We start from the raw sequence: 25,719 nt of genomic DNA on the forward strand, positions 1-25,719 counted from the left end.
TCCGGCTGCTCCTGGAGCCCCGTGTTCCCGGAGCCCCGTGTTCCCTGGACCCACCATTCCTGGAGCCCCGTGTTCCCAGAGCCTGGCATTCCCTGAGCCCCATGTTCCCAGAGCCCCGTGTTCTCAGGGCCGTGCTGCTGGCTGGGTGTGCGTGGGGCAAAGCCTCCTGGCAGGGCCCCATCATCCCGGGCCGTCATCATCCGGGTCATAGAATCACAGAATCATAGAATGGATTGAGTTGGAAAAGCCCTCCGAGATCATCAAGTCCATCCCTTGGTCCAACTCCAGTCCCTTTACCAGATCATGGCACTCAGTGCCACGGCCAAGCTCAGCTGAAAAACCTCCAGGGATGGGGAATCCACCCCCTTTCTGGGCAGCCCATTCCAATGCCTGAGCACTCTCTCTGCAAAGAATTTCTTTCTGCTCTCCAACTTCAATTTCCCCTGGCAGAGCTTGAGCCCATCGTGCCCCCTTGTCCTATTGCTGAGTGCCTGGGAGAAGAGATCAACCCCCACCTGGCCAGAACTTCCCTTCAGGGAGTTCCAGACAGTGCTGAGGTCACCTCTGAGCCTCCTCTTCTCCAGGCTGAACACCCCCAGCTCCCTCAGCCTCTCCCCACAGGACTTATCCCGGCCGACCCGACCCGACCCGTCCCGTTCCATTCTATCCCAGCTCAGACCGTGCCGGGTGCGGGTCCCCCTCGGGACTACAACTCCCATGGTGCCTTGGGGCGGCCCCGCCGGCGTGCCGGTCACGTGAGCTCGGCGGGCGCGGTCACATGAGCGGGCGGCGGGGCAGGGCCGGTGCCGCAGCCGCCGCCGGTGCCGCCGCCCCGCATGGCCAACGTCGCCAAGAAGGTGTCCTGGTCCGGCCGCGACCGTGACGACGACGAGGACGGGCGTGCGGGCGAGACCACCCCGCTGCTGAACGGTACCGGCCCGGGAGCGGCGGGCGGCGCCCGGCAGGTGGGTACCGCCACCGGGAGGGAGGGGGCGGTGTGCACCGTCCCGCGCTGGAGGCGCGGCGGAGGAGGGGGCTGGGGTCGTGTCCTCGGTGCGGTTTAACCATGTCGTTGTCCCGGGGCTGGGGGTTGTCGGGGTGGACTCCCCGGGCAGCCCCGGTGGGCGGTCGCAGCCGCTCCGGGATCCGCCGGGCTGGGAAAACGGAGGGACCGGGAGGGCGGCACGGCCGGGACACGGGACCCTCGGGACACTCGGGGAAAAACTGAGCGCGGACTCCGTCAGTGCCCAGCCGCGGGCCGGGCCCGGCACGGGGTGCGGGCGCTCGGCGGTGCCGGGGCCGTACCGGGGCCCCCCGGCCCTGCCCGCTCCTCGCCCTGGGTGGTCCCGCACGGCAGGGCCCTGATCCTGCCCGCCGGCGCTGCTCTCTCCGGTCATGGAGCCACAGCCTGGTTTGGGTTGGAAGGGACCTCAAAGCCCATCCCACCCATCCCACCCCCTGCCATGGGCAGGGACACCTCCCACCAGCCCAGGTTGCTCCAAGCCCTGTCCAGCCTGGCCTTGGACACTCCCAGGGATGGGGCAGCCACAGCTGCTCTGCCCAACCTGTGCCAGGGCCTGCCCACCCTCACAGTGAAGGATTTCTACCAAAATACCTAATCTAAGTCTTTCATCTTTTATTTTAATGCCATCCCCCCTTGTCCTATGTCTGTCTGCCCATTGTAAAGTTCATTAAGTTCTGCTAAAGGCATCATCATTCTGTGAGAGCCCATTGCCTGACATGGGGCTGCTGCCCAGGCTGGGCTCAGACACAACCACCTGACACTGATGTGCTGGAGGGTATTGTACAGGATTTGTGAAGCTGCAAAAAGCAAGTCAGAATCACAGACTGTTCTGAGCTGGAAGGGACCCACAAGGATCATCGAGTCCAACTCCTAAAGTCAATGGCCACAGGATGGGTCTGGACTTTCTGCCAAATTAATTTTGGATAATTAAGTCAGAAGAACTTCTCTCCTGTGCACCCACTGGGGCAGCCTGCCTGGCAGTCTCTCCTCCACATGTGAAGAACACCGAGGCACTTGGCAGCTGTTACAGAGCAAAGCTGAGGCTGGACAGGCAGTTCTGGGCTGGGGTGTGTGTGGGATGTCAGGCTGGGTCCGTGGAGCACTTCTGTGCCAGCCCCAGGGGGGAGAGGGACTGTCTCCAGGTGATGTCCTTGAATTTCCTGTGAAGTGTTTTCTGGGAGACTTGAGCTCAGATAGGGAGGAGCAGTGCCAGCTTTTGCCAGCTGTTGGCAGGGATGTCTCACCCAGCACGATTCTGTGCTGCCCTGCTCCTGGGCAAGTCAGAACAGCTGGCTAATTAGAGGGCAGTGCAGGGCTAATTAAGCTGGAAGAGCCTGGTGTGGTGCTGTGGGAGCAGGGAACGGTGGCTGGAAGGAGACACCTGTGCCATGAGAGCTGTTCTGGGGTGAAAATAAAAGCAATCCTCCTGGGCAGCACAGCAGGACCCTGTGTATTCACAGCACGTGGGGAATCCTGTGGGTGTGAAGGGTGTTAAAATAGGGATTAACCAGATCTCGTGGCTGTGGGTCAGTTAGGAAAGGATGATTGGAAGAAATGCCTCAGCCCCTCTGCAGCAGGGGCAGCTGGAGGTGGAAACTCAGCCCTGCCAATGTGATTTATCATCGCTGTGTCCCTTCAGAGCACGGGCAGCTCTGGTCCCAGCTGGTGACAGGGCACCACTTGGCATTTTCCTTGGCAAAGGAGGAGAGTGAATCCCTTGCTGGAGCTCCAAACCACCCCTGGCAGTGGCACTGGCCTGGCTGGGTTGTCTCCATAGCACTGGGGTTGCATTTCAGTGTCGGGCAGCTGCTTCTCCCTTTGCCTCACATGCCGTGGAGTCATGGATTGAAGTGGGAAGCAGCCTTGGCAGGGAAACAAAGAGAGTCTGGAGCTGCTTCATTCAGGGGAGATTTAAACTTGGGTTGTGGTGATAAAATAAAATGTCCCCAGTGGAGCTTCTTCTCTTTCTCATGTGCTTGTTTAATGAAAATGAAAGTGATCAGAAGGCGAACAAAGGAAACGGGGGCTGTAGGTCCCCAGCTGGCAGCTGTGAGAGACCTGCTGTGGGCAGGAGGTGAGGAGGGGCTAGAGGAACACACCTGTGGCCATAGAGGGGGGCTCCAGGGCTGTGCTGAGGTCTCCTCTGGTTTTGGGACCAGTTCTAGAGCTGACTAAGCTGTTATCCTCTCATCAGAACTTTTCAGCCCCTTGAGCATGTCGAGAAGTGAATCTGCCTGTCCATCTGAGCATCATTGCTGTGGTCTGTCCCTCTCCTGTGTTCTTGAGCCTTGTGTGTCAGTTCTCAGGCTGGAAAGTGGATGGACAATTTTAGTGAGGGCAGCCAATTTCTGTCGTTAGGCATTTTTTGACAAAGAAGGCTTCTTCTTCACTACCATCAAAGGTACTTGTGCTGAAGTGCCTTGACTTTGGGGTTGGTATAATGCTCCTGCTCCAGAGGGTGCTTGGAACCAGGAGTCACCAACATGAGCACCAGGCTGCTGCTGCTGCTGGGCACCTCATCCTTCTTAACCCCTCTGTGTTTATTCTGCATCTCTGGGTGTTGTTGGTCTCATTTTCTCAAGTAATAGGGTGAAAAATGCAGCCTTAGTGGTCGGGCTGCAATCAAAAACTCTTGGTGGGAGGAGGGGCAAAAAGAGAAGTCTGCTGTTCATGGCAAATGGGGTGCAGATTGTCCTCCTTGGGGTACTGGCAGAGAGACTGCTTGTTCCCACTGCTGGGAGCCTGGAGGTGACCTCCCTGGAGAGCCACTGCCTTTGAATGGGAGCAGGAGCTTCTCCAAGCAGAGGAGTTTTAGGAAGTTTTCTGCTGGGTGCTCACACTGTCGGGGACTGTGGCAGTGCTTTAGCCTTGTGCTGTTCCTTTGCAGAGGGGGCACATGGGACAAGGTGCCTGGAGAAAGGCCATGGCAATGATGGCATCTCTCAGGCTTGTGCAGGTGAGGGTCAAGGAGCAGCTGTGTCCTGGAGTGACAGTAGGAGGCTGGAATCAAAATTGTAGCTGAGTGGTGACACCTCAGAGAGACTCCAGATGCTTTCTACCCTGTTAGGAGCCTGGAGGTGAGAAGCCTCAGTCTCTCCTGCTGTGGAGCATTTTGGGGATGATGCTGAGTTGGTTTGAAGCCTGTCTCAGCTGTAGTTGTGTGTCAGAAGAGGGGCATTTCAAGAGCCTTGCAGTTCATCTCCCCCATTTGCTGCCATAGCTGGTGACAATTTCCAGTGTCAGTGACACAGCCTGGAGTTGTCCTTCCACCCAAGCTGGTACCAGGGGCTTCTTGACAGAGTGTGCTGGGGTTCAGAGAGCCCTGAGGGCTGGCAATCCTCTTCCTTCCCTCCCACAGCTTCTGCAACACAGCTGTGGGCTCCTGCTGTGGTGTGTGCTGTGCTTAATCTCATCAATAACGGAAAACCACGTGGTTCCAGTTCGTTACTGAGCACAGGGTGATGATAAGGGGCAGTGTCTGGGGGGTCACTGAGGGTGGGTGATACCCTGCAGGGAGCAGCCAGCATGATGAAGGGGAAAGGAACCTGACAGAGTCTCTAGCCCAGCCCCTGCTAAGACCACATCCCTTAGACCAGGTCACTCAGGGCCACATCCACTGGAGATCTGGGTAACTACTCTGCCCCATATTCAGTGTGTCACCACCCACAGGGTGAACGTTTGGCTCTGATATCTAAGCAGAAGTTCTCTTACTGCAGCTTATCCACTGCTTCTTGTCCCATCTCAAGGAAAGTCTGACTCTACTCTCTGTAACATCCTATTGGATGTCTGGAGTTGGCATGAAGATCTCCCTGACAAGCACCAGCTTCTTGTATGTCTCATCACATGCTGCAGCCCCTGAGTGTCTTGCTGGACTCACTCCTGTGACTCTGTGTCTTTCTTGTCCTGGGGAGCCCAATGTGAACACCAAGTCCCAGGTGTGCTGTTGCAGGTGCCAGGCAGAGCCATGGGACCCCTTCCCCAGACCTGCTGGCTGTGATCCTGCTTTGTGCCACCAGCCCCTCTCACCCACCAGGTTGCTGCAAGACTCGTTCAACGAAGCTGCTTTTTGACTGCTGGGACTCATCCATGCCAGGTGCAGGGCTTTGTATTTGCCTCTGTTGAACTCTGGGGGCTTCCCTGCAGCCTGGTGAGGTCTGTGCTCTCTGAGGAGCAGCCCTGTCCTGTTAACACTGATGTTAACTAGTTGTGGTTCAGATCAAGGCTGCAGACATCTCTTTGCAGAGCTGAAAATGAGTAAGGAATTAACTTTACCACCCACAGGGGCGAGTGCCGAGGGCAGTTCCTGTGCTGCTGTTGAGGCTCAGATGGCCCCAGGGCCTCTCCTGGGACAGGAGAACTGTTAACCCATCCATGTCCTCTGGATTTTGGCAGCAGTGCATGTTATGTGGAGATCTCTGTGTACCATGGTCATACCAACATCACACGTACCCGGGATCAGCAGCTGCCTTGGCCTGAGTTTGAAAACATCCATGGAGGGCATCACTCAGTGAATCTTTGAGCTGTGCACAAATAACCTTCTGTCTTGGCTCCCAGCTGCCTAAATTGCTCCTTTTCCTCTTACCAAAGATGAGTAGCCTCTTCCTGCCCTCCTGGCATGTGATCCCTGTGGCAGTCGAGATGGGAGCCAGCCCTCTGCTTGTAGAACACAGAGGGATGCCAGACTTGGAGGGCAGGGGGGAGCATGTTAAAAACACACTGCTTGCTTCAAAAAGCTCAACTTCAGGTTGAACTGCTGCTCCTCTCCTTTCATCTGGGTCTTGCTGGTGCTTCATCCCTGGAGTTGAGCTGCTGTGCCCTGGCTTCCTGCTCCACAGACAAATGGGAGTGTGGTGTGGTGTCACTGCTTCAGCCACATTTGCTCTTTTGCAGCCAGCAGAAGAGAATTTTCCCTGAAGGGCTGGTCCTGTCTGAGGTCTGAGCCCAGGCCTGCACAGAGGACATGGCATGAGTGACCTTTTCCATCTTGTTGCCTTGATCTTGCCCTGGACATGTGGCTTCTAACAGGAACCTTGACTCTTTGTGCTTCCTGAGGCCAGGTGGAGGTGGGTTCCTTTGCAAGGTCTCAGCTTTGTCCCTCCTGGGTTTCAGAGTGAGGACCATGTCCTTCCCCTCTCCCCAGGGTGGAGAAGGCCTGGCTGGGACCTCTGCCTGTCACCAGAGCAGCTGGGCACCAGCTGGGCACTGAAATGGGCAGTTCCTGCCTCCAGCTCATGACTCTGTGTAAGTTCCCATCCAGGAATGTGGCAGCTTTGTGTGTGCCTGGGTTGCAGGAGCCCACAGTGGTCTGCTCTGACTTCCAGGAAAAGGCATCCACCTGGATCCTTCCCACAGGGATTTTGGAGCTATCACAGACCAGATCCAAAGTGCAGGCTGGTCTTACCAAACCAGTGTCTGAAAATTGTTTCATGAAGCACTTTAGGCTCAGGTGCTGAGACCCTCAAAGAGGGTTTGAGAAGCTGAGGCAGAACCATCTGCAGGTCAGGGAGTAAATGAGATTGTGGAGCAGACAGAGAAATGGGAAAATAGGTCAGGCTGCAAACACAAAGAGATATTCTTTGTCTGCAGTGACGTGCACGCTCCCAACTGCTCTGGCCTGCACGTTCCAGACAGGATCCATGGGGATTAAAGCAGCAGGGGCTCGATCTGGGACCTGCCAGCAGGGAGGCACCAACAGGCCAGGGCCCTGTTGTTGCTTGCCATCCTTGCAGTCCTTTAATCTGGCAGCTGTGAAGGGGGGAGGTCTTCATGCTGAGGAGTGGTGTTTGGGCTGCTCATACCCTTGTGCATCCCTGTGTTTCACAGGGAGCAGGGGCAGCAGCTGCCTGTTCCTTCCAGGCCCCCTTGTGGCACTGCCCAGCTGGGGGCTGGCTCAGCTGCAGCCCAAGCTCCTGCCTGCCTCGACCAGGAGACAGAGTTGCCTCAAGCAGTCTGAAAACTCCCACGTTGTGCAACTGCACTGCCAGTAACAAGCCTGAGGGGTCACCAGTAAAAGGAGAACCTGCTCCTCAGAGGGAGATGCAAATGGTCCTTCCCATCATCATGCTGGGGCCGACTCAGAGGGGCACCAGTGTCCTCAAGGCTGTGCCCACTTCCTCTCATGTCTGCTGGCTGGCAGCCAGCCTGGCTGTCACTCTGCTCCCAGCTGCTCCGAGGTTGACAAACACGCTGACGTGCTCATCTCCCTGGCTGGGCACTGCTGCTGTGGAGCACATGGCAGAGCCAGCTGTGCCCTCAGCCATCCCTCACTGCTGGCTGGGTGTGTGGCCATGGGGGTGGTGCTTTGTCCAGGGGCTCTGTCCCTCCCCACCCCAGGGCAGTGTGGAACGTGCTGCTCGGCACAGGTTTGCTGCCCACGATGTGCTGGGCACCGCACTCGGTGGCCAGAGGCTGGTGGTGGCCAGCCCTGTCTGAGCTGCTGCTGGCTGGCACCTTCCCCAGGTGAGCTGGCTGTCAGCTGAGAGGTTGGAGGAGTGTCCCCAAGTCCCATCAGGCTGCTGGCTGGCTCTGGCTCCCTCTGGGGTGGTGGTTCCCACCTTCTCAGTGTGTCCTCTGAGAGCAGGGTGCTGCATTTTGGGGGGCTCTGGTGATGGGCAGACAGGCAGAGCTCAGCAAGGGAGGTAGAGCATGAGCATCTTGCATGCCTGCTCTTTCCTCCTGCTGAGACTTGCAGTGCATTGAGAAGTTGACCTCATTTTCCCTTCTGTCCTCAGCTCACTCCTTCCTCCTTCCTGCGCATCGGGCAGCTGAGCAATGTGGACCTCAACGAGGACATCCATGAGCTGGTGAGTAGCACAGAGAGGGTCCACTGGTAATGAGACCCCTTCCCTTCTTCCACTCATGTTGTTCCACCCTCACATCCTGCTTGTTCCATGAGGACTCCAATGTTTCTTCCTGGGCTAGGTGACCTCTGTGGCGTGGGCAGCTGATGCAGCCCCGGGGGCCCCTCTGGCATCCTCAGTAAATGCTCTAATTCAGAGCTGGGAACAGCTTGCACAGTCAAAGGGGTTTGGGAAACAGAATTTGATTTCTGCCCAAAAACATGGATCTGCTTGAAATAGCTCCTTGCCTTTGGTCAAAGGAATTTCCTGCTGAGGTGAAAGGTTGCAAAGGTTGCACTCCCCATTCCGAGCATGGAGCTGCTCGGAGGCAGCGCTTGGGTCAGTGTGGCTGGGCAAACACTCTGCCTGCTCCTGGGGTGGAGAGGTGGCTGTTGAGGGTGCACACCTGGCAGCTGGTCCAGCTCCATTAAATCCCACATATCCACCAACTGAGGGAAAATCATCCCAGCCCCCAGCCTGACAGCCAGCTTGCACCTACAGTCCTCCTTGAGCATAAAAGCAAGTTAAACCAGGAGTTGCAGAGCATAGAGGGGGTGTTGGACTCAGACCTGAGCGTCCTGTGTTGTGCTTCACATCCCACAGCAGACTGAGCTCCCTCGGCAGCGTCCCAACGAGATCCCCCACAACGAGAAGCTCCTGTCACTCAAATATGAAGTAAGTGCCCATCTCCCCTCCCCTCTGGGATGCAGCAGGTGAGGTGTGAGGGCTCATAGCTGCCCACTTAGGGAGGTTTCAGTGGGAAGGAGTGGAATTGAGGGAGGAAGATCATACAGGAGTGTGGAGGAGCAGCGTGAGAGGCTGAAGGCAGCACTCCCCAGTAGGTCTGCTCTAGATGGTAACAGCATCTCCCTTTCCTGAACTAGAGCTTGGACTATGACAACTGTGAAAACCAGCTATTCCTGGAGGAGGAGAGGAGGATAAACCATGCGGTGAGTGTTGCTGTGACCCACCGTCCCCACACCTGGGCTGGCCCAGGGAAGCTGTGCCCCCTGCTTGGCTGCTGGGGGTTTTCTCCATGCCAGGAGAGGTTGTGCTCAAAGCAATGTGAGAGCTGGGATGGGCTTATAGACACTGACCAGCTTGTGATGAGCCATAAAACCTCAGGAGCAAGAACCCAGCATGAGATGGGAGATAATCTGGGTCCATATGGTGGCATGGGGCAGGTCCCTGGGTGGAGGGACTTCTGGAATCATGGGAAGCATCTGCCTTGGGGTCAATGAGATTCTCAACAGGAGGGGTCTAACAGAGGCAGGGAAGCTGGAAAAACTCCTTAGGGATTCCACAGAGGGACAAGGGCACTGGAGTAAAATAAGTAAATTGAGCCCAGGCTTCGCTGGGTCAGGCAGCATTAGTGCTCCCTGGCTCTCCTCGGCACTGCCCAGGCTTGGGGCTGTGCTGGGGAAGGTGTCAGGTGGGTTGGGGTCCCCGCAGTGCTGGCAGCAGGGTCTGACTGCTGTGTGCCCCTCAGGCTTTCCGCACCGTGGAGATCAAGCGCTGGGTGATCTGCGCCATGATCGGAATCCTCACCGGCCTCGTCGCCTGCTTCATCGACATCGTGGTGGAGAACCTGGCTGGGCTCAAGTACCGGGTGGTGAAGGACAGTATCCTCCTGAAGCAGTGGCCACCAGCCAGCTGGGAGCTGTGGGATCTCTGCTCCTGGAGCCCACCAGAGGGGTGTTGTGGGGAAGAGGGCAGTGATTCCTCGCCTGGGGTTGATGACATAGATCCTGCTGCCTGAGGTGCTGCAGGGCTGAGCTGTGACTGGGCACTGTCCTAACAGAGAAGGCTCCTTGCAGCCACCCTGGCTGCCCTAAGTACACAGGGCCCCTGAGCAATCTGGTCTGGTGAATGGCATCCTTGCCCATGGCAGGGGCTTGGAACCCAATGATCTTTAAGGTCCCTTTGAACCCAGACTATTCTGTGATATGATGTGGTGGGAGGGATAGTACCCAAGCAGTGCTGGTCTTTCCTTGAGCTGCTGCCCCAGACATTGACAAGTTCACAGCCAAAGGGGGCCTGTCTTTCTCCCTGTTGCTCTGGGCCACCCTGAATGCCAGTGTGGTGATGGTGGGCTCCGTGATCGTTGCTTTCATAGAGGTAAGAGTTTGGAACTGCTCTGGATTCTTTAAATGGGCGAAGCAACAACATGTTCCCAGAAAATATGCAAATTTATGTAATAGCAAATGTGTTTCTGCCAGATTGACTCCTGGTAGCACCAGCTCCTCGGCGTTGGCTCCAGCTGTGCTGTGGAGTTTCTCTAGGGCTGTCAGGCTGCTGAGATATGCTGCCTGGTTGGCAGCCTGGGGCAGAGGGTGTGCTGCAGCCTGGGGTGTGGGTGCAGCTCTCCCAAGCCTTGGCCCCAGCTCAGCTCTACAGGTGTACGTGAACCCTGACAGTGATCAGTCTGGCTGGGTGCTTGGGGGATGTGCCCCAAAGGACAAACTGGAGACTGGAACTCCCTATGGATCCTTCTAATCTGCAGTCTCTTCCTTGTGGCTTTGCCCTTGTTCTCACTGACCACCAGGTGTGATCCTTCTGCAGCACCAGGCCTCTTGCTGTGACACTGTGGGGGAAGACCTGAGCATCCCTAAGAATCCATCCATCTCCTCCTCCCTGGCACATTTGCCCTTAGGAAGAGTGTTCTTCCCTCAAACCCACCTTCAGAGCCCGTAGATAAGCTTTGATTTCATCTCAGAGTGTCCCTGAGGGTGTGCTGGGCATGCCCTGTGCTGAGAGATAGGGTAGGGTGGCCAGTGTGTCCCCACCCTGTTCTCACGCTCTCCCTGCTCCCCACAGCCCGTGGCAGCTGGCAGTGGCATTCCCCAGATCAAGTGCTATCTCAACGGGGTGAAGATTCCACATGTTGTCCGCCTCAAGGTAGGAAGTGGGAGGTGGTGAGATGGCCTTGGGCATGTTGTTTCCCCGTGGGCTGAGGGTCCCTGGCCATGTTGTGGTGGAGGAGGAGAAGGAGCTGTGATGAGCTCCTGGCTCTGTGGCTGTTCTCCCCAGTGCCAGGGGGTTAAACCTCCTGCTTTGGGATCAGCAGCTGGTTCTGGGAAGAGCAGCTGTGGGTAATTTTTCACTCTTGCCAAGAAGAAAATGGATCAACGTCATTGCCAGAGCAAGGGACTGAGAATCACAGTCCCCTGGGGTTCCTGGCTCCTGCCACAGGGCTAGTTAGGGCTGTGCCCCCTGTGGGTGCTGAGGTTGTGTCCCTTGTGCCACCCCTGTGATAAGCTGTGCCTGTCTCTGTTTTGCAGACCCTGGTGATCAAAGTCTGCGGGGTCATCCTCTCGGTGGTTGGCGGCCTGGCTGTTGGGAAGGTGATGTGCACAGAGAGCTCTCTGACATGTGGTGGTACCCACAACCCTGAGCTGGGGACAGGGCGCTGGGGGCCTTGTAATGACTTCCCAGTGTATTCCCTGGTGTCTGCCCCACTCCTGGGGAGCCCCTGGGGTGTGTGGTGCCACCATGCCAGCGTGTGTGTGGCTCAGCTGAGGGCAGGAGAGTAGCAGCCTGTGTCCATTGGTGGTTGTCCTTGCAAGTATTAGATGAGCAAACTTGGGTGCCCCATTGGGACCTTTCTGGCTTGCTGGGATTGAAGGCAAGGGAAACATCTGTCTTCCTCAGCTGGGAGGAACAGGAGGTGGCCATGGGAGCCACTGGCTAGAATGAGTTTACACAAAATCACAGAATGATTTAGGTTGGAAGGGACCTGAAGGACCATTTCCTTCCAATCTCTCTGCTGTGGGCAGAGACACTTTCCACTAGACCAGGTTGCTCCAAGCCCTGTCCAACCTGGCCTTGGACACTTCCAGGGATGGGAAGGGGGAAAATGTCAAGGTCTGTATTTCTCCAAGGGAAATCCTCCCATCCAGCTTCAGGGCTGTGAGCTGGTGAGCAACATTCAATAATCCCTGTTCTTCCTTTTCCAACCTGCCTCTGCTCTCTGGCCTGTAGGAAGGACCCATGATTCACTCTGGAGCTGTGATTGCTGCTGGGATCTCCCAGGGAAGATCCACGTCTTTAAAGCGAGACTTCAAGGTTGGTGTTGAGGTCTGAAGGGCTGTACTGCAGGTGCCCCTCCCATGCCAGCCAGGCTGTTCCTCACAGTCACACTGGTGGCCTGGGGTCATACAAGGCACACTCTGTCTCCCCTAAACTCGTGCCTGTGCCCAGCCCAAACCTGCCTTTGCTCTGGTGTTTCAGATCTTCGAGTACTTCCGGAGAGACACGGAAAAGAGGGACTTTGTCTCGGCTGGAGCTGCTGCTGGTGTCTCAGCTGCCTTTGGTGCCCCTGTGGGTGTGTGTCTTGGCTCTCTGGCACTGAGCAGTGCCAGGAGATGGATTTCCTTAGGATGTTGCTCCCACTTGCCTGGAGACAGCTGCTGGGACCTGCCTAAGGCACTGCAGGAGCCCTTGTGCAAGTCCCCAGTCCCACTCCAAATTTTCCTGCTGTGCCATGCAGGTCTTAGGAAGAGAGGAGGGGGTCTTGAATCCCAAATGTTACCTCCCTGGAATGGAGGAAGACAGTGGGGGGCTTCACTGTGATCAGTGAACCACTGTTGGCATGGTGGGCTTGTCTGTCCCTTTGATGGAGCCTGGGAGCCCTGAGCAGGGTGGGGCACATGGGATGGGATGAATTTGGGTGCTGTGATCCAAGGGTGGCACGTGCCCCTGGTGAAGGTGTTGTGTCTTGTACTTGCAGGGGGTGTCCTGTTCAGCTTGGAGGAAGGAGCCTCCTTCTGGAACCAGTTTCTGACTTGGAGAATTGTAAGTGCTGGGAAGCAACAGAGGGCTGCTGGCTCTGGTTTGAGGCATTGCCTTTTCCCAATGCCCTGCAGGCCCAGGCCTCTTGACATCCCTGCCCCAGCAAGGATATGTGTAGCACATCCCAGGGAACAGTCCCAGCTCCCCTTCTGTGTCCTGGACCTCGGGGGCTGAATTTGGACCTGGCTAAGCAACATCTTGCTGCCAACTCCTTTCCAAAGGAGCTACCCTGGGCTGAGCTCCAGGGCAGCAAAGAGGCAAAAGGAGTGAGCCCCTGGACAGCGTAAACTGCCCAAAGTGCTCCCATGGGAAATGTGGCCTCTTGTCCCCACCACACCATGGGCACCAAGCCCTACATAAGGGGCCACCCCCTGCCACGAGGGGTAGTTTGGGGTGGTGTGAGGGGCATGTGGTGAGGGAGTGGGGCTGGGGGTATCTGGCAGTGACTCTGAGCTGTATCTTGTTCTAGTTCTTTGCCTCCATGATCTCCACGTTCACCCTGAACTCTGTCCTGAGCGTTTACCACGGCAATGCCTGGGATCTCTCCAGCCCTGGGCTCATCAACTTTGGCAGGTTTGATAGCGAGGTATGGCACAGGTGTTCCCCATCCAGGGCTCTGCTGGGGGGTTCCAAACAGCCCATGGCAGCTTGGGGCCATCACTGTGTCTAAAACATCCCCCAGGGGCTGAGGCAGGCTCTGCCCTAGCAGGCTGTGGGGTCTGGCCAGATCCCAGCCCCAGCAGAAGGAGTTTCTGCAGCTACTGCTGGGTCTGGGGGCTGTGGGGTGTCCAGGGGAGACTTTGGGGCAGCTCTGGAAGCTGCTTGCTGGCACAGACTTGTGGTGTCCCAGCAGTCAGTGACTGTGTGTGGGGCTGCAGATAGGCCAGGAGATCTAAAAGCTGCTTCTTTCTTGCTTGCAGAAAATGGGATACACAATCCAGGAAATTCCTATCTTCATCTTTATGGGAGTGGTTGGTAAGACAGTGCTGCTGTTTCAATTTGATGTGTCTGAATAATTTCCTTTTCTCTCTGTCTGGGTCTAAAAAGCTTTGGCATCCAGTTTTCTGGGGAGAATGGGGAATCTATTAAATTCCAGAGCAGAAACTACTTGTGGGGCTTATGCAGGGTAAGAGCTGGATTCTGGCCCAGCTCTGGTAGCAAAGTCAAGCCCCTTTAACCCATGTTGAGCAAGGTCATAGAATCATACAATGGATTGGGTTGGAAAAGCCCTCCGAGATCATCAAGTCCAACCCTTGGGCCAACTCCAGTCCCTTTACCAGATCATGGCACTCAGTGCCACGGCCAAGCTCAGCTGAAAAACCTCCAGGGATGGGGAATCCACCCCCTCTCTGGGCAGCCCATTCCAATACCTGATTACTCTCTCTGGAAAGAATTTTTTTCTGATATCCAGTGCATTGCAGTCCTGGGCAGCCCCTTATCCCCATGGAGCTGGCCTGTCCCTGCCTGCTGGTGCCAGTGCTGTGACTCTGGGCCCCAGCCAGCCCACTGCTGGTGCCAGGCTCCTCTTGGTGGCAGGTCCTGGCTGTCTGGAGGGACAGTGTCTGCATGTGCTGGAGCTGACAGTCACACTGGGTGGGTTGTTGATGATCTTCACAGGTTCCTGGTGTTGTGGGCAGCCTGGGCCCTGTGTGCTGAGCTTTTCCTCTCTCACCTTTGCAGGTGGCATCCTTGGGGCCCTGTTCAATGCCCTCAACTACTGGTTGACGATGTTCCGGATCAGGTAAGAGCTCACAGGTAATGAAGGGGATTGCCATGGCTTGGCTGGTGCCTTCTGTGCTTCCTTGGAGCACAGGAGCAGGGCAGGATTTGGGTGGGATCAAACACCCATGCCCCATGGCCCCAGGGTTACAGCTGGAGTAAAGGCTGTAATTTCTCATTCAACATGAGCAGCAGCAGCCCCTGGAAGGTGCCATAGCAGAGGTGCCATGTGCCTCTCACTGCATGCAGGCAAGGCTGTGACCCACAGCATCTCACCACTGCTCTGACCCTGCCAAGTATTTCCCACCAGGGACTGGAGGGCCCAGAGAGGTGCAGACACTGTGCAATCTTGTGGTCTGAGAGAAACAAGAGAATGAGGAGAGCTGATAAAGCCACCTGAGCCCAGTCTGGCACAGCCAATACCTGTCACCAGCTTTCCAAACACCAGGACAGCCTGGCAGGGTTTGGGGAGGGAGTAGAGCCTGTCTGTATGCCTGATGTGACATGCCAAGCCAGGCAGTGGGTGACCTGCCCACACCCCTGGGTGCCACCCTCACTCTTCTGTCCCCTTCTCAGGTACATCCACCGGCCCTGCCTCCAGGTGGTTGAGGCCATGCTGGTGGCAGCAGTGACAGCCACTGTGGGGTTTGTCATGATTTACTGCTCAAGAGATTGCCAGCCCATCCAGGGGAGCTCCGTGGCATATCCCCTGCAGGTAGGACACGATGAAGAACAGCATCCAAGGTTGGGGGCACCCTGAGCCTGGGCTGAGCAGGGAGACAAGACCCTGCTGGGTTTTGGGGCAGTGAACCTTGCAGATGATGCCCTCCACTGCAGGCAGAGCTGGAGGCCCAAGGGTGGTGTAGGTGGTGTAGGTGTTGTGGTGTAGGTGTCCTTGCTGCCCAGAGCTGCCTCCTCGCTGGCACACGTTCCCCTGAGCAGCCTTCCCTGTGCAGGGCAGCCCAAATCTGCCACTTCTAACTCCTCCTTCCCTTGCCTTTGCAGCTGTTCTGTGCTGATGGAGAATACAACTCCATGGCCACTGCCTTCTTCAACACACCTGAGAAGAGTGTTGTCAACCTCTTCCATGACCCTCCAGGTCAGTTTACCCGGCGAGGGGGTCCTGCAATGTGAGCAGAGAGGGACTGGGTTTGTGCAAGGGGGCTGACCTGTTCCCTGGCCACTCCTGGGACGAGGCAGAGGGTGATCAGCACAGCCCCAGGAGGGCTTCCCAAAACACTGTGCCTGCTCCTTTGCTGCAACAATGGAAGGAGGAGGGATGGATGCCACTCCTGGTGGTACCTACAGGCTGTGGCCTCAGGAGACTGTGGACAAGGCCCTGGTTTTGTTTGTGCATGTTTGCAGGCTGTTGCTTCTGAGCTGCCTGGGAGCATGTCTGACCCTCCCTGGCTGTCTGAAGTCCATTCTGGAAATGTTCCTGGCTGTTTTCTTAATTAGCAGGGCCTCTTGCCCTAGAATGACTTTACCTTCTGGGCAGGTTGTGGAGGTGGATCTTGGGGTTTGGAATTGCTTGAGAAATGCAATTTGGTTCTCAGGTTCCAGCTCCATTTCCCTTGGACCTGATGTGACCACAGTGTGCCCTCTGCCTGCTGCTCTGAGTTCTGTGCCCAGCTGGGTGTGGGCAGGGGCTAGAGAGCTCCTCAGCTCAGAGGGTGCAACTTGGCTACCTGAAGTCAAGAGATGACCACCCTGTGTTCTGGGGCTGCTCCCTGCAGTGCTGGGTCCTCCCTGGCTCAAGACTTCAGTTTGTTGACTTCTCTGTGAAGGAGGGGTTGCAAACTAGTTGTTTAAACTAGACTGAGCTGCTCAGGAATCCTAAAATAGCAGCTGGCCAAATTGTGGGGTCAGCAGGGTCTCGCTGTGGTGGCACAGCTTGTTTTGTGGGGCAGCCGTGGGAGCTGCAGCATGGGAGGGGTTTGCAGGACCTGCTCTGCAGAGCTGATCCCAAAGCTGGCAGTGGGACCTCTGTCCTCCCAACCTCCTCCTCCAGCACTGATGGTCCCTCAGGGCTTTGAAGTTTGTCCAGCTGCCTCATGGGAGGCTGGGAGGGGATGGGCCATCACGGGTCATGAGAGGGAGGAATGGGTTGGGAGGGCTTGGTATGGCCACAGCCGGGTGGTGGGGCCCTGGAGGGGACAGAAATAACCTGAAGAGCCAGTTTGAAAGGTTTGTGCTGCCAGGGTGGAAGGTACAGCCCAGTGAGAGGGTTTCCACTGCTGGAAGTGTGCCATGAGGCTGCTCTGTGTGTTCTCCCATGATTGCAGCCCATCACAGGGTTCTGGGGGCTGCAGGAGCAGCACTGACTCTGTTCTGTCCCTACCCCAGGTTCCTACAACCCCATGACTCTGGGCATGTTCACACTGATGTATTTCTTCCTGGCCTGCTGGACCTACGGCCTGACAGTGTCTGCAGGGGTCTTCATCCCCTCCCTGCTGATTGGTGCAGCCTGGGGAAGGCTCTTTGGTATCTCCCTGTCCTACCTGACCAAGGGCTCGGTGAGTCCTGGGTGGGAAGGGGTCTTGGGGGGCTTGAGCTTTGGCACCCAGCCCTTCTTCCTGACCACGGGGCAGGTGGCACATGTAAGCGGAGTGCATGGAGCTGGCCAAGAGCTTAGCACAGCTCTGGAGTGGGCTGGCTCCTCAGCTGATGCTTCATGAGCTGGGTCTGGGCTTTCCCACATGCCAGGGAAGCCCTGCCAGCAGCTGGGCTGTGCAGGCACCTGAGGCACCTCTCCCCACTTTGGAGGGGGGTTTGAGGGCAGGGCTCTGCTCACTATCTCTAGATGCCCTGGAGCCAGCAGGTGACTCTTCTCCTTCTCTCTCCTGTACTCAGATCTGGGCTGATCCTGGGAAGTATGCTCTGATGGGAGCTGCTGCACAGCTGGGTGAGTTCCCCATGGCATAGTCTTGGTGGAGGTGAAGGTGGCACAGGAAAAAGCAATCCCTGCTTCCCTGGCACGACTTCATCCCCAGACAAAACCCAGCGTGGCTGTCAACTTTCTAATGCCTCTGCCAACACAGGCAGTGCTGGGGCACCAGTGAGGGCTGGGCTCGTTCAGGGCACCCCTGGCTGTGAGATTCAGGGGCCTCAAGTGTTCTGCTGTGCCCTCACTCCATGTTTCCCTGTCCACCTAAACCCCCAACTCCTCTGGGTGCCTCTGGCAGGGGGGATAGTGCGGATGACACTGAGCCTCACGGTCATCATGATGGAGGCGACAGGCAACGTCACCTATGGCTTCCCCATCATGCTGGTGCTGATGACTGCGAAGATTGTGGGAGACTACTTTGTGGAGGTGAGGGCTGGTGTCCTCACAGGACATGGCTGTGGGTCAGGTTTGGTGGTGCTGCGGGTGCCCGTGAGGGGTCAGGACAGGCATATTCTTCTTCTGAGGAATGATCTGTCTGGCTATGCCTGTTGGCATCTCACCAGGCTTCTCCTGATGGCTTGGCTGTCGTTGCAGGGGCTCTATGATATGCACATCCAGCTGCAGAGCGTCCCCTTCCTGCACTGGGAGGCCCCGGTGACGTCCCACTCCCTCACGGCCAGGTAGGTGGGATGGGGGATGCTTGTCACTCCTGTGGCAGCAGCTTTTGGACCACACTGTTGGCCTGAGCTGGGAATGGAGGTGGTGTCACTTTGGTCCTGGGAGCCTGCTCTCCCCTGGTGCCACCAGCTCCTTCCCCAGCAGGGATGTGTCCTGCAGTGTGTTCCTTCCCCTCTCCCTGGCAGGTTTTGGGTGCAGAGGAGGCATCAGTGCTGAGGTTGGGTGTGTGTTGAGGGGGTATTTAGGGTGTGAGGGTGGGCAGGCCCTGGCACAGGGTGCCCAGAGCAGCTGTGGCTGCCCCATCCCTGGGAGTGTCCAAGGCCAGGTTTGACAGGGCTTGGAGCAACCTGGGATAGTGGGAGGTGTCCCTGCCCAGGGCAGAGTGGTGTGGAATGAGATGGGCTTTAAGGTCCCTTCCAACCCCAACCATTCTGTGATTCTGTCTGTGCTGCCCTGGGGCTGGGTTTCACCTGGGACCTTCCCTGCAGGGAGGTCATGAGCACTCCTGTCACCTGCCTGCGGAGGATCGAGCGGGTGGGCACAGTTGTGGACATCCTCAGTGACACCTCCTCCAACCACAACGGCTTCCCCGTGGTGGAGAGCAACCCTGACACCACACAGGTGCGCTGGGGGCCACTTGGGAGGGGACACAGCTGCAGGGTGGCCACACAGGGGGCAGTGTGTGACCCTCACCTTCCCAGCCTGTCTCACACACAGTGCTCTGTCGCAGGTGGCCGGACTGCGGGGTCTGATCCTGCGTTCCCAGCTCATCGTCCTGCTGAAGCACAAGGTGGGTGATGCTGCATGGAGGCTGTTTGGGTCATCTCTGGGCCCTGCTGTTCCTGTCCCACTGCTGCTTCAGGCCCCTTGTGTCCTGCTTTGCTTGGGAGGAGTCAGTGGAGGCTCCTTGTCACCTCCCTCAACTCACCCAAGGAGATGGTGGGGGCTGCCATGCCGTGCTGGGGTTATTCCAGCATCATCCTGAACCCTCCTGGGCTCACAAGCCCCGAGTGAGTGGGAAGCAGGCTGTGCTGGTGCAGATGGTCCATTTACCCCACACTCCCGCCCCATTCCCTCCCTGTCCCATTGTCTTGGTGCCTGTGAGCTCTGCAGGACACTCCCCAACTGTCTCTTTCCTCCCAAGGTGTTTGTGGAAAGGGCCAACCTGAGCCTGGTGCAGCGGCGGCTGAAGCTGAAGGATTTTCGGGATGCCTATCCCCGCTTTCCCCCTATCCAGTCCATCCACGTCTCCCAGGATGAGCGGGAGTGCATGATCGACCTCAGCGAGTTCATGAACCCCTCTCCCTACACTGTGCCCCAGGTAATGGCCAGGACCCCTCTGCACAGCACCCCGGGGGTCCTGGGTGGGTGGTGGGCGCTGGCTGGGGGTGCTGCAGCCCCCACAGCCCTGCTCTGCCCTGCAGGAAGCGTCTCTGCCACGGGTGTTCAAGCTCTTCCGAGCCCTGGGACTGCGGCACTTGGTGGTCGTGGACAATCGCAATGAGGCGAGTCCCTGCTTGCTGTGTCAGAGCTGCCTGAGCCCCTCAGGGGGATGGGGACATGCTGCCCTTGTCCCCAGGCTCTGTGTGTGCACATCAGTTCGTGACCTGTCCCTTTCCTGGCAGGTGGTGGGAATGGTGACCCGCAAGGACCTCGCCAGGTACCGGCTGGGGAAGGAGGGCCTGGAGGAGCTCTCTCTGGCACAGACATGATGTGGTGCTGCCCAGCAGAGACACGCCCTGGCCCCTCGGAGCTGAGGACCCCCTTTTGCAGGAGGTGGGGAGGGGACTGGGCCAGGCTGTGCAGGCAGTGCCCAGAGCACCGGCACAGCTGTGCTGCCCTGGCTCTCCTGCCCGTTGCTGCCTTCCCATGCCTACTGCCTCCTCACCCCTTCCTCTGCTTCCTGAGGGATCAAGGTGCACCCTTGGCTCCATTAGCGCCTAGGATAGGCTCTCCCTGAGGGTTGGGTGAAGGCTGTGGAGTCCATGGGCAGCAGAAGTGCCCTGCTGAGCTGGGCATAGCCCTCTGCCCTGGCATGTGGCCTCTCTTGCTTCATATCCACCCAGCCTGGACTGTCTGGGACCTAGCCCTGTCCTAACCCTGCCTGCAAGGACTGTGTGGGGAGCAAAGGGGACATGATGGGGCTCCCTCCTGCCCCCAGGGCCCTGTTCCCCCCTGCCCTGTGCTGGCTGGGTTGGACTGAGCTCTGGCATAGGCTCTTGCCTCCCTTGCCCTTGGTCTGGAGGAGGGGGCTGTGCCCTGCTTGGCTGTGCAATAAAAGGGCTCCCGTGGTTCTGCAGCTGCTGCCTCTGGCTCTTTCTTGGCTCCCTCAGCCACCCTGACCCCAACCTATTTGTGGGGAGATACCCCTGGGCTTTGGGGCAGGGATGGGGAGGGGAGAGCTGCCTGCCCTGGGGCTATGTTGGTCCTGCAGCCTGTCACTCCTGCCCTCCTCCCCCCTTGGTGTCCAGAGTCACTCCTGGGGCTTTTCCTGGGGCTTTCCAGCAGTCTGGGCCCTTTCAGGCACTCCAAACCCTACCACCAGCCCTGGATCTGGCCAGGGGTTGGGAGCAAACCTGCACTCCCCTGGGTGATGAGGAGGGCTCCAGTCCTGGCAGCTCAATCCCCCCATCCTTCCTCCTCTCCTCGGCATTACCTCCTGCCCTGGAACTGCACCCTCCCTACTCAGGCAGGGCACCCTGGTGTCTGGAGGGGCTTTCACCTGTGGGATCTGTGCTGAAATAAAGTCTGTTTGTACTTTTATTATGGTGCTGCCTCTCTCTTGCTTCCCTTACTCCACTGTGGCCACTGCCCAGGCTTGCTGTCCTCTCAGGGCTGGGCTGAGCCCTGTCCCCACTGCTGCTACTGGGAGGGCACAAGCTGGAGGAGGGCTGCATACTGGGGGCTGCCCCCAGGCAGGACTGGAGTGCCCAAGGCAGGGTGTGGCTGCCCATTCCTGGGTGTTTTCCCCTTTCAAGGCCAACAAAGAGCCACCACAAAGCAGAGGATGCCTGCGCTGGGCCCTGGTAACAGCCTGGTCTGGTGATGGGGCCGTGGGGCAGGACCAGCTCTGCTCTCCCATATGGCTCCTGATGCCTGGCCATGGGACAGGGGAGCCGTGGGGCACAGCGGGTCCCCGAGGGGGTGATGTGTCCCCACTGGGTGCTGGCAGCGGGTGCTTTATGAGGCCCCGCACCGCCCTTTGCCCCGGCGCGGTCGAGATAAGGGATGGGGATCCACCGATTTGTGCCGCAGAGTAAACACGGGCTGCTGCTCCTGCCGGCACCGCGCTCCCCCCTGCCCCCGAGGGCCACGCCAAGCCATGGCCCTTTGTCACTGGCAGCGGGGACACCACATGTGCGGGTGGCAAAGGACACCACACAGTGTTGGTGCCTGGCGGGAGTCATTTATTCACTCGTCCCACCACCAGCTCCAGGTGCCCACCAGATTTATCATTAACCGGGCGGCGCGTGGCGGGACCGGGGGCCCCTGAGGCCACGGTGGGGTCAGAGCCCGGCGAAGGGCTCAGCCTCCAGCCCCGGGTGCCCCGGCTCCAGCGGCAGCTCCCGCCCCGCACACGGCAGCTCCGGCCCTGGCTCCGCCGTCCAGTTGGCCAGGAGGTCGCTGAAGTCGGGGGTGCCGGCGTGGAGGAGGCTGGCGGGACCTGGCTCCTTCCAGAAGGAGGGTGGCAGCTTCCTGCGGTGCATGGGGGTGATGTGGCCGTACTTCCTCTGCAGCCGCTGTGTCCGACCGCCGGCCGCCCGCGGGGACAGGCAGCGGTGCACGCCGTACTCGAAGAGCTCGGCCAGCGGCCCCAGCCGGTGTGCGGCCCCCGGGCTGTTCCGCGGTGCCTCGGGCTGCGCCGCGGGGCTCCGGGGCGAGCCACAGTCCTTGGGCACGGCGTGGGTGCCGGTGGGCTCGTCCCGGCCCCGCCGCCCGAAGTACCGCTGGATGTCACAGCTGATGAGCTCCGAGAACTTGAGCAGCCGCAGGGTGGTCTCGGCAGTGCTGCAGACAGCCGGCTCTGGCCTCATGCTTTCCTCTGCTACCTCCGCTTCCTCCTCCTCCTCTTCCTCCCCTTCTTCCTCCTCCTCCTCGGAGAGGTCGTGGAAGTCGGACTCGGAGTGTGTGGGCAGCAGGAGGCTGCGTGGGAAGGGCGAGGGCAGGCGCAGCTCGGCCAGGGGCTGGATGACACCTGCAGCCATGCCAGTGCTCTGGGGCACCCCGGGGCCCGGACTCACCCTGCGGGCAGGGACAGCAGGGTGAGGGGGACACACCAGGGGATCCTCCACAGCCCACTGCCCCACAGCCCTGAGGTGGCAGGGGGACTGTGTTGTGCCACACCCTGGCCAAGGTGGGACTGCAGGGCCATGGGGATTTCCCACAAAAAAGCAGTGGGATGTGGGGCATTGGGGATGTCCCTACCAATCCATGGGATACAGGGGAGTGCTCCTGGGACATGAAGCAGGGACAGCTCCACTGAACACTGTGACAGCAGGCAGCAGGGATGTCCCCACCAAGACGTGGGATATGAGCCGCCAGGGATACCATCCCTCCCCAAGCCATGGGACACTGGGCAGTGGGGATGTCCTAAGTGAACCCTGGGACATCAGGCAACAGAGATGTCCCCATCAAGCCATAGGGTGTGGGGCATTGGGGATGTCCACATGAATCCATGGGGTGTGGGAGAATGGGAACATCATGGCATATGGGGCAGCAGGGATGTTCCCACAAAGTCATGGGATGTAGGGTAGTGGGGATGTTGCCCTGAGCCTTGAGCCATGGGGCAGTGAGGACATCCCCAGAGCTGTGGGACAGTGGGATGTTCCCCTTCACTCCAGTGCTGTGCATGGAGGTGAATGGGGCTCAGCTCAGCACCCATCCCACCACCCTGGGCTCAGCACCCACCCTGCCACCCTGGGCTGAGTACCAGGGACACTGAGCCCCATGTCCTCCTCACACGATGGTCCCGTGATGTGGTGATATGGTGAGCTCACCACCTCTCCTCGCCACCCTGGTGGGCTCCAGCCATGGCTGGGTCTTGCTGAGCTGGATGAGACCCCTCTGTAGTTCATGCCCCAGTGCTGAGGGGCCCCCAGCCATAACTTGCTGCAGGGCAAGCATTACCCCAACCCTGAGAGGGTCTTGGGGCAGGGCACAAATCCTGGAGGCCAGTCCTGCCTCAGCCACACCAAGCATGTACTGTGCCCTGCACCCAGCATAAGGGATTGTCCTTGCCTTCCCTGGAGTCACTGTGCATCCCTCTTTTTGCTGTCCCCACCACAGAACCACCGGCTGTGCCTCTGTGCTGCCCCAGGGTGGGCTGTGGGGGGCTCAGAAACCCGAGGGGCTGTGGGGAGAGGGGAGCGGGGCCACCCCAGAGACAGAGCCAGGCTGTCCCACTGCCACCCTCAGCCGGGGAAACACCGCGGTGCCGGAGGGCATTGCCCGGGGCCGCGGCTCACACTCACCTTGGCGCTGCCGCCCGGCCATGCATAGGCTCCCGCGCCGCTCCCCCTGCCCGTCCCTCCACCTGGGCCTGAAGTATTTATAGCGAGCGGGAGCTGACGGCTGGCAAATATTTGGTAGCCGTATTGTAATAGTAGACTCAGTAAACAGAGCCGGGGTTTGCTTTAGCACCCAGCAACGGGAGAGCGGCGCGGGGAGGGACGCGGGCACGGAAGGCAGGGCTCACCTTAATGGTTCACTAGCCAGGGGATTTTCAAGTGTTGTCCCTGTAAATTCACCTATTAAATCGGCAGCCCCAGCTGCCAAACTGCCCGCACACTTGTGCCGAGGGCTCTTATCTCCCCGCTGATTGGAGGCGAAATCAAGCTTTGTCAAATAGGCGTAAAATTAAATTTCATGCTATTTTGACTCCTGGAGTAGGGATCTTCTGAAGAACACACTGCGTATCGAGCGATGCCTCTGCAAACAGGGGCTGCCACTGCAGTGGGCAAAGCCTCTCTGTGGGGTCCCCCCAGGTGCTCCGGGTTCAGACCTCCCATCTCCAGGCTTGTGCCCCCCCAGAGGTGGATGTTGGACTCCTTGACCAGCCCTAGGAGGGGTTTTGGTTGGAACCTGTGCATACAAAGGTGGACATGTTGTTTGGAGAACGGCTGGGCCAGCCCCACAGCAGGGACAGCACCTGGATGGCCCCGTTGTTCTTGTGGCTGGGACACTGGGGTGTCCCTTAGCTCTGCTTATGGCCTGTGGCTGTGCTGGCCCACACAGCACCTGAGGGGCTGAGGGTGGTGACAATGGCAACCAGACCAGGTCACAAGAGGGATGTGCCAGACGTGCCGTTTCTGCTTTGGCAGCAGAAAGTTCCAGCAGGGCAGCACAGGACACGGCCAGGGAACATGGATGGCTGGGGGATGGAAGGTGTCCTGAGACACAGGATGACCAGAGGACGCAGGACAGCCTGTCCATGACAGCTAGAGGGCACAGGATGATGGGGGCCTGACACCAGTGACACCCTGGACCTTGTCACCAGTGCTGGGAACACGCAGGGAGTGGGACAAAGACTGTCGGGGTTGGGAACAGGCACAGCCCTGCTCTCCTGACTTTGGGGTGACTGCAGCTCCTCATGTGCTCCCTCTGAGCCCTCCCTGCCTCCTGCCCCGAGCACCATGTGCTGAGCTGTCTGCCGGTGCTGAGGTGGGGTCCTGAGCCCCTGGCATGGTGCAGCACTGGCGAGGAGAGTGGCAGCCTGGGCACGGCAGCCCTGGAGCATCCTGCGGGGACAGAGCTGGGCACCGGCACCGGCTCCGCAGAGCTGTCTCTCCTCTCTCCACACACTCACTGGCAGTGCCGGTCGGGAACAGTCGCGATCAGCCACCAGCCGTCCCGCCCGGGCACTACTGGGCAAACACGGCGGGTGGGGGCTGATAAGCCACGGGCACCCTCGGGGCTGCTCCCTCCCTGACGTCACGTCACCCATTGTCACCCACCCACCCGGCACAACTTGGCATGACAACCGGCAGCATCCCTCGGGAACCTGATCCCACCACCGGGGATGCCCAGGGAAGGGGCCTTCCTCCGGTGTCAGCCACCTCTGCGCCAGCCCCTCTTCCTGCAGTGCAGGAGATGGGGAGAGCTCTCACAGCCTCTGGCTCAGCCTGGCCGGGAGGTAAGGGCTGCACTGTCCCTTTCCCCAGGGAGGAAGAGTCTGGCCATGGTGGTGAGGGGCTCCAGGTGTGGGGCAGGATGTGGGGAGCACACAGCTTGGCTGCTGTCTTACAGATTTGGGAGTGGTGAGGTGTCCATCCTCTGTGGGCAGGAAGAACACACATTTAGAGAACACCCAGGGTTCAACAGGACTGTTCCAGAGGTGAGCCAGAGGGAGAGGTAATGCCACTGCCCCCTCAGCAGTCTCGGGCAAGTGGCTTTGCACCCATTTGAGTGCCCAGGCATGAGCAGCTCCCACCCCACTGGAGAGGGGTCTTCTGCCTACGGAGACCCCAAAGACAAGCAGAGACACAGCAGATCCCACTCGAGGGCTGATTCTGCACACCCGGGATGGCGCTTTTGAGTGGGGTCATGGCGCAGACTGTGCTGTCTGTGCTGTGCTGTCTGTGCTGTGCTGTCCTATATTGTCCTGTCCTGTGCTGTGCTGTCCTCGGTCCCCTCGCTGTGCCGCCGTACAAGGGCGTTCGTCCCCTTGTCCATGGTTCCATCCTGCCTCCTGCCGCTCCCGCCTGCGCGGGCCCCAGACCTTACCGGGGGCTTTCCTTACCCCGCACGCTCCCTCTGCACATTCCCCGGGATGGCCCCGCACT

The 25,719-nt window shown here is 58.7% G+C and overlaps 2 protein-coding genes across 3 annotated transcripts; one reads left to right on the forward strand and one right to left on the reverse strand.

Moving 5' to 3' along the window:
* The first annotated feature begins 768 nt into the window (after positions 1-768).
* On the forward strand, positions 769-20,701 carry CLCN7 (chloride voltage-gated channel 7). 2 transcript variants are annotated; one of them, XM_071571307.1, is made up of 25 exons: positions 769-965; positions 7,756-7,827; positions 8,467-8,538; positions 8,748-8,813; positions 9,353-9,485; positions 9,872-9,981; positions 10,681-10,761; positions 11,145-11,207; positions 11,845-11,928; positions 12,094-12,187; positions 12,593-12,657; positions 13,124-13,240; positions 13,575-13,629; positions 14,335-14,395; positions 14,950-15,088; positions 15,379-15,472; positions 16,720-16,889; positions 17,227-17,278; positions 17,559-17,686; positions 17,855-17,940; positions 18,427-18,559; positions 18,669-18,728; positions 19,083-19,259; positions 19,363-19,443; positions 19,564-20,701. In XM_071571307.1, exons 1-25 carry the CDS (start codon positions 837-839, stop codon positions 19,648-19,650), a joined length of 2,409 nt encoding a protein of 802 aa, XP_071427408.1. In that variant the 5' UTR covers positions 769-836; the 3' UTR covers positions 19,651-20,701. The 2 variants fall into 2 exon arrangements, with proteins under 2 accessions (XP_071427408.1, XP_071427409.1); XM_071571308.1 differs by having other exon boundaries at positions 8,470-8,538.
* Positions 20,702-21,386: 685 nt separating this feature from the next.
* PERCC1 (proline and glutamate rich with coiled coil 1) lies at positions 21,387-23,617 on the reverse strand. The gene is made up of 2 exons (XM_071571233.1): positions 23,410-23,617; positions 21,387-22,180 (listed from the first exon to the last, which is right to left on the reverse strand). The coding sequence occupies exons 1-2, from the start codon at positions 23,433-23,435 to the stop codon at positions 21,445-21,447; spliced, it is 762 nt and encodes a 253-aa protein (XP_071427334.1). The 5' UTR covers positions 23,436-23,617; the 3' UTR covers positions 21,387-21,444.
* Between the last annotated feature and the right edge of the window lie 2,102 nt (positions 23,618-25,719).

Source organism: Pithys albifrons, chromosome 16, assembly GCF_047495875.1.
Source record: "Pithys albifrons albifrons isolate INPA30051 chromosome 16, PitAlb_v1, whole genome shotgun sequence".
Taxonomy (NCBI): domain Eukaryota; kingdom Metazoa; phylum Chordata; class Aves; order Passeriformes; family Thamnophilidae; genus Pithys; species Pithys albifrons.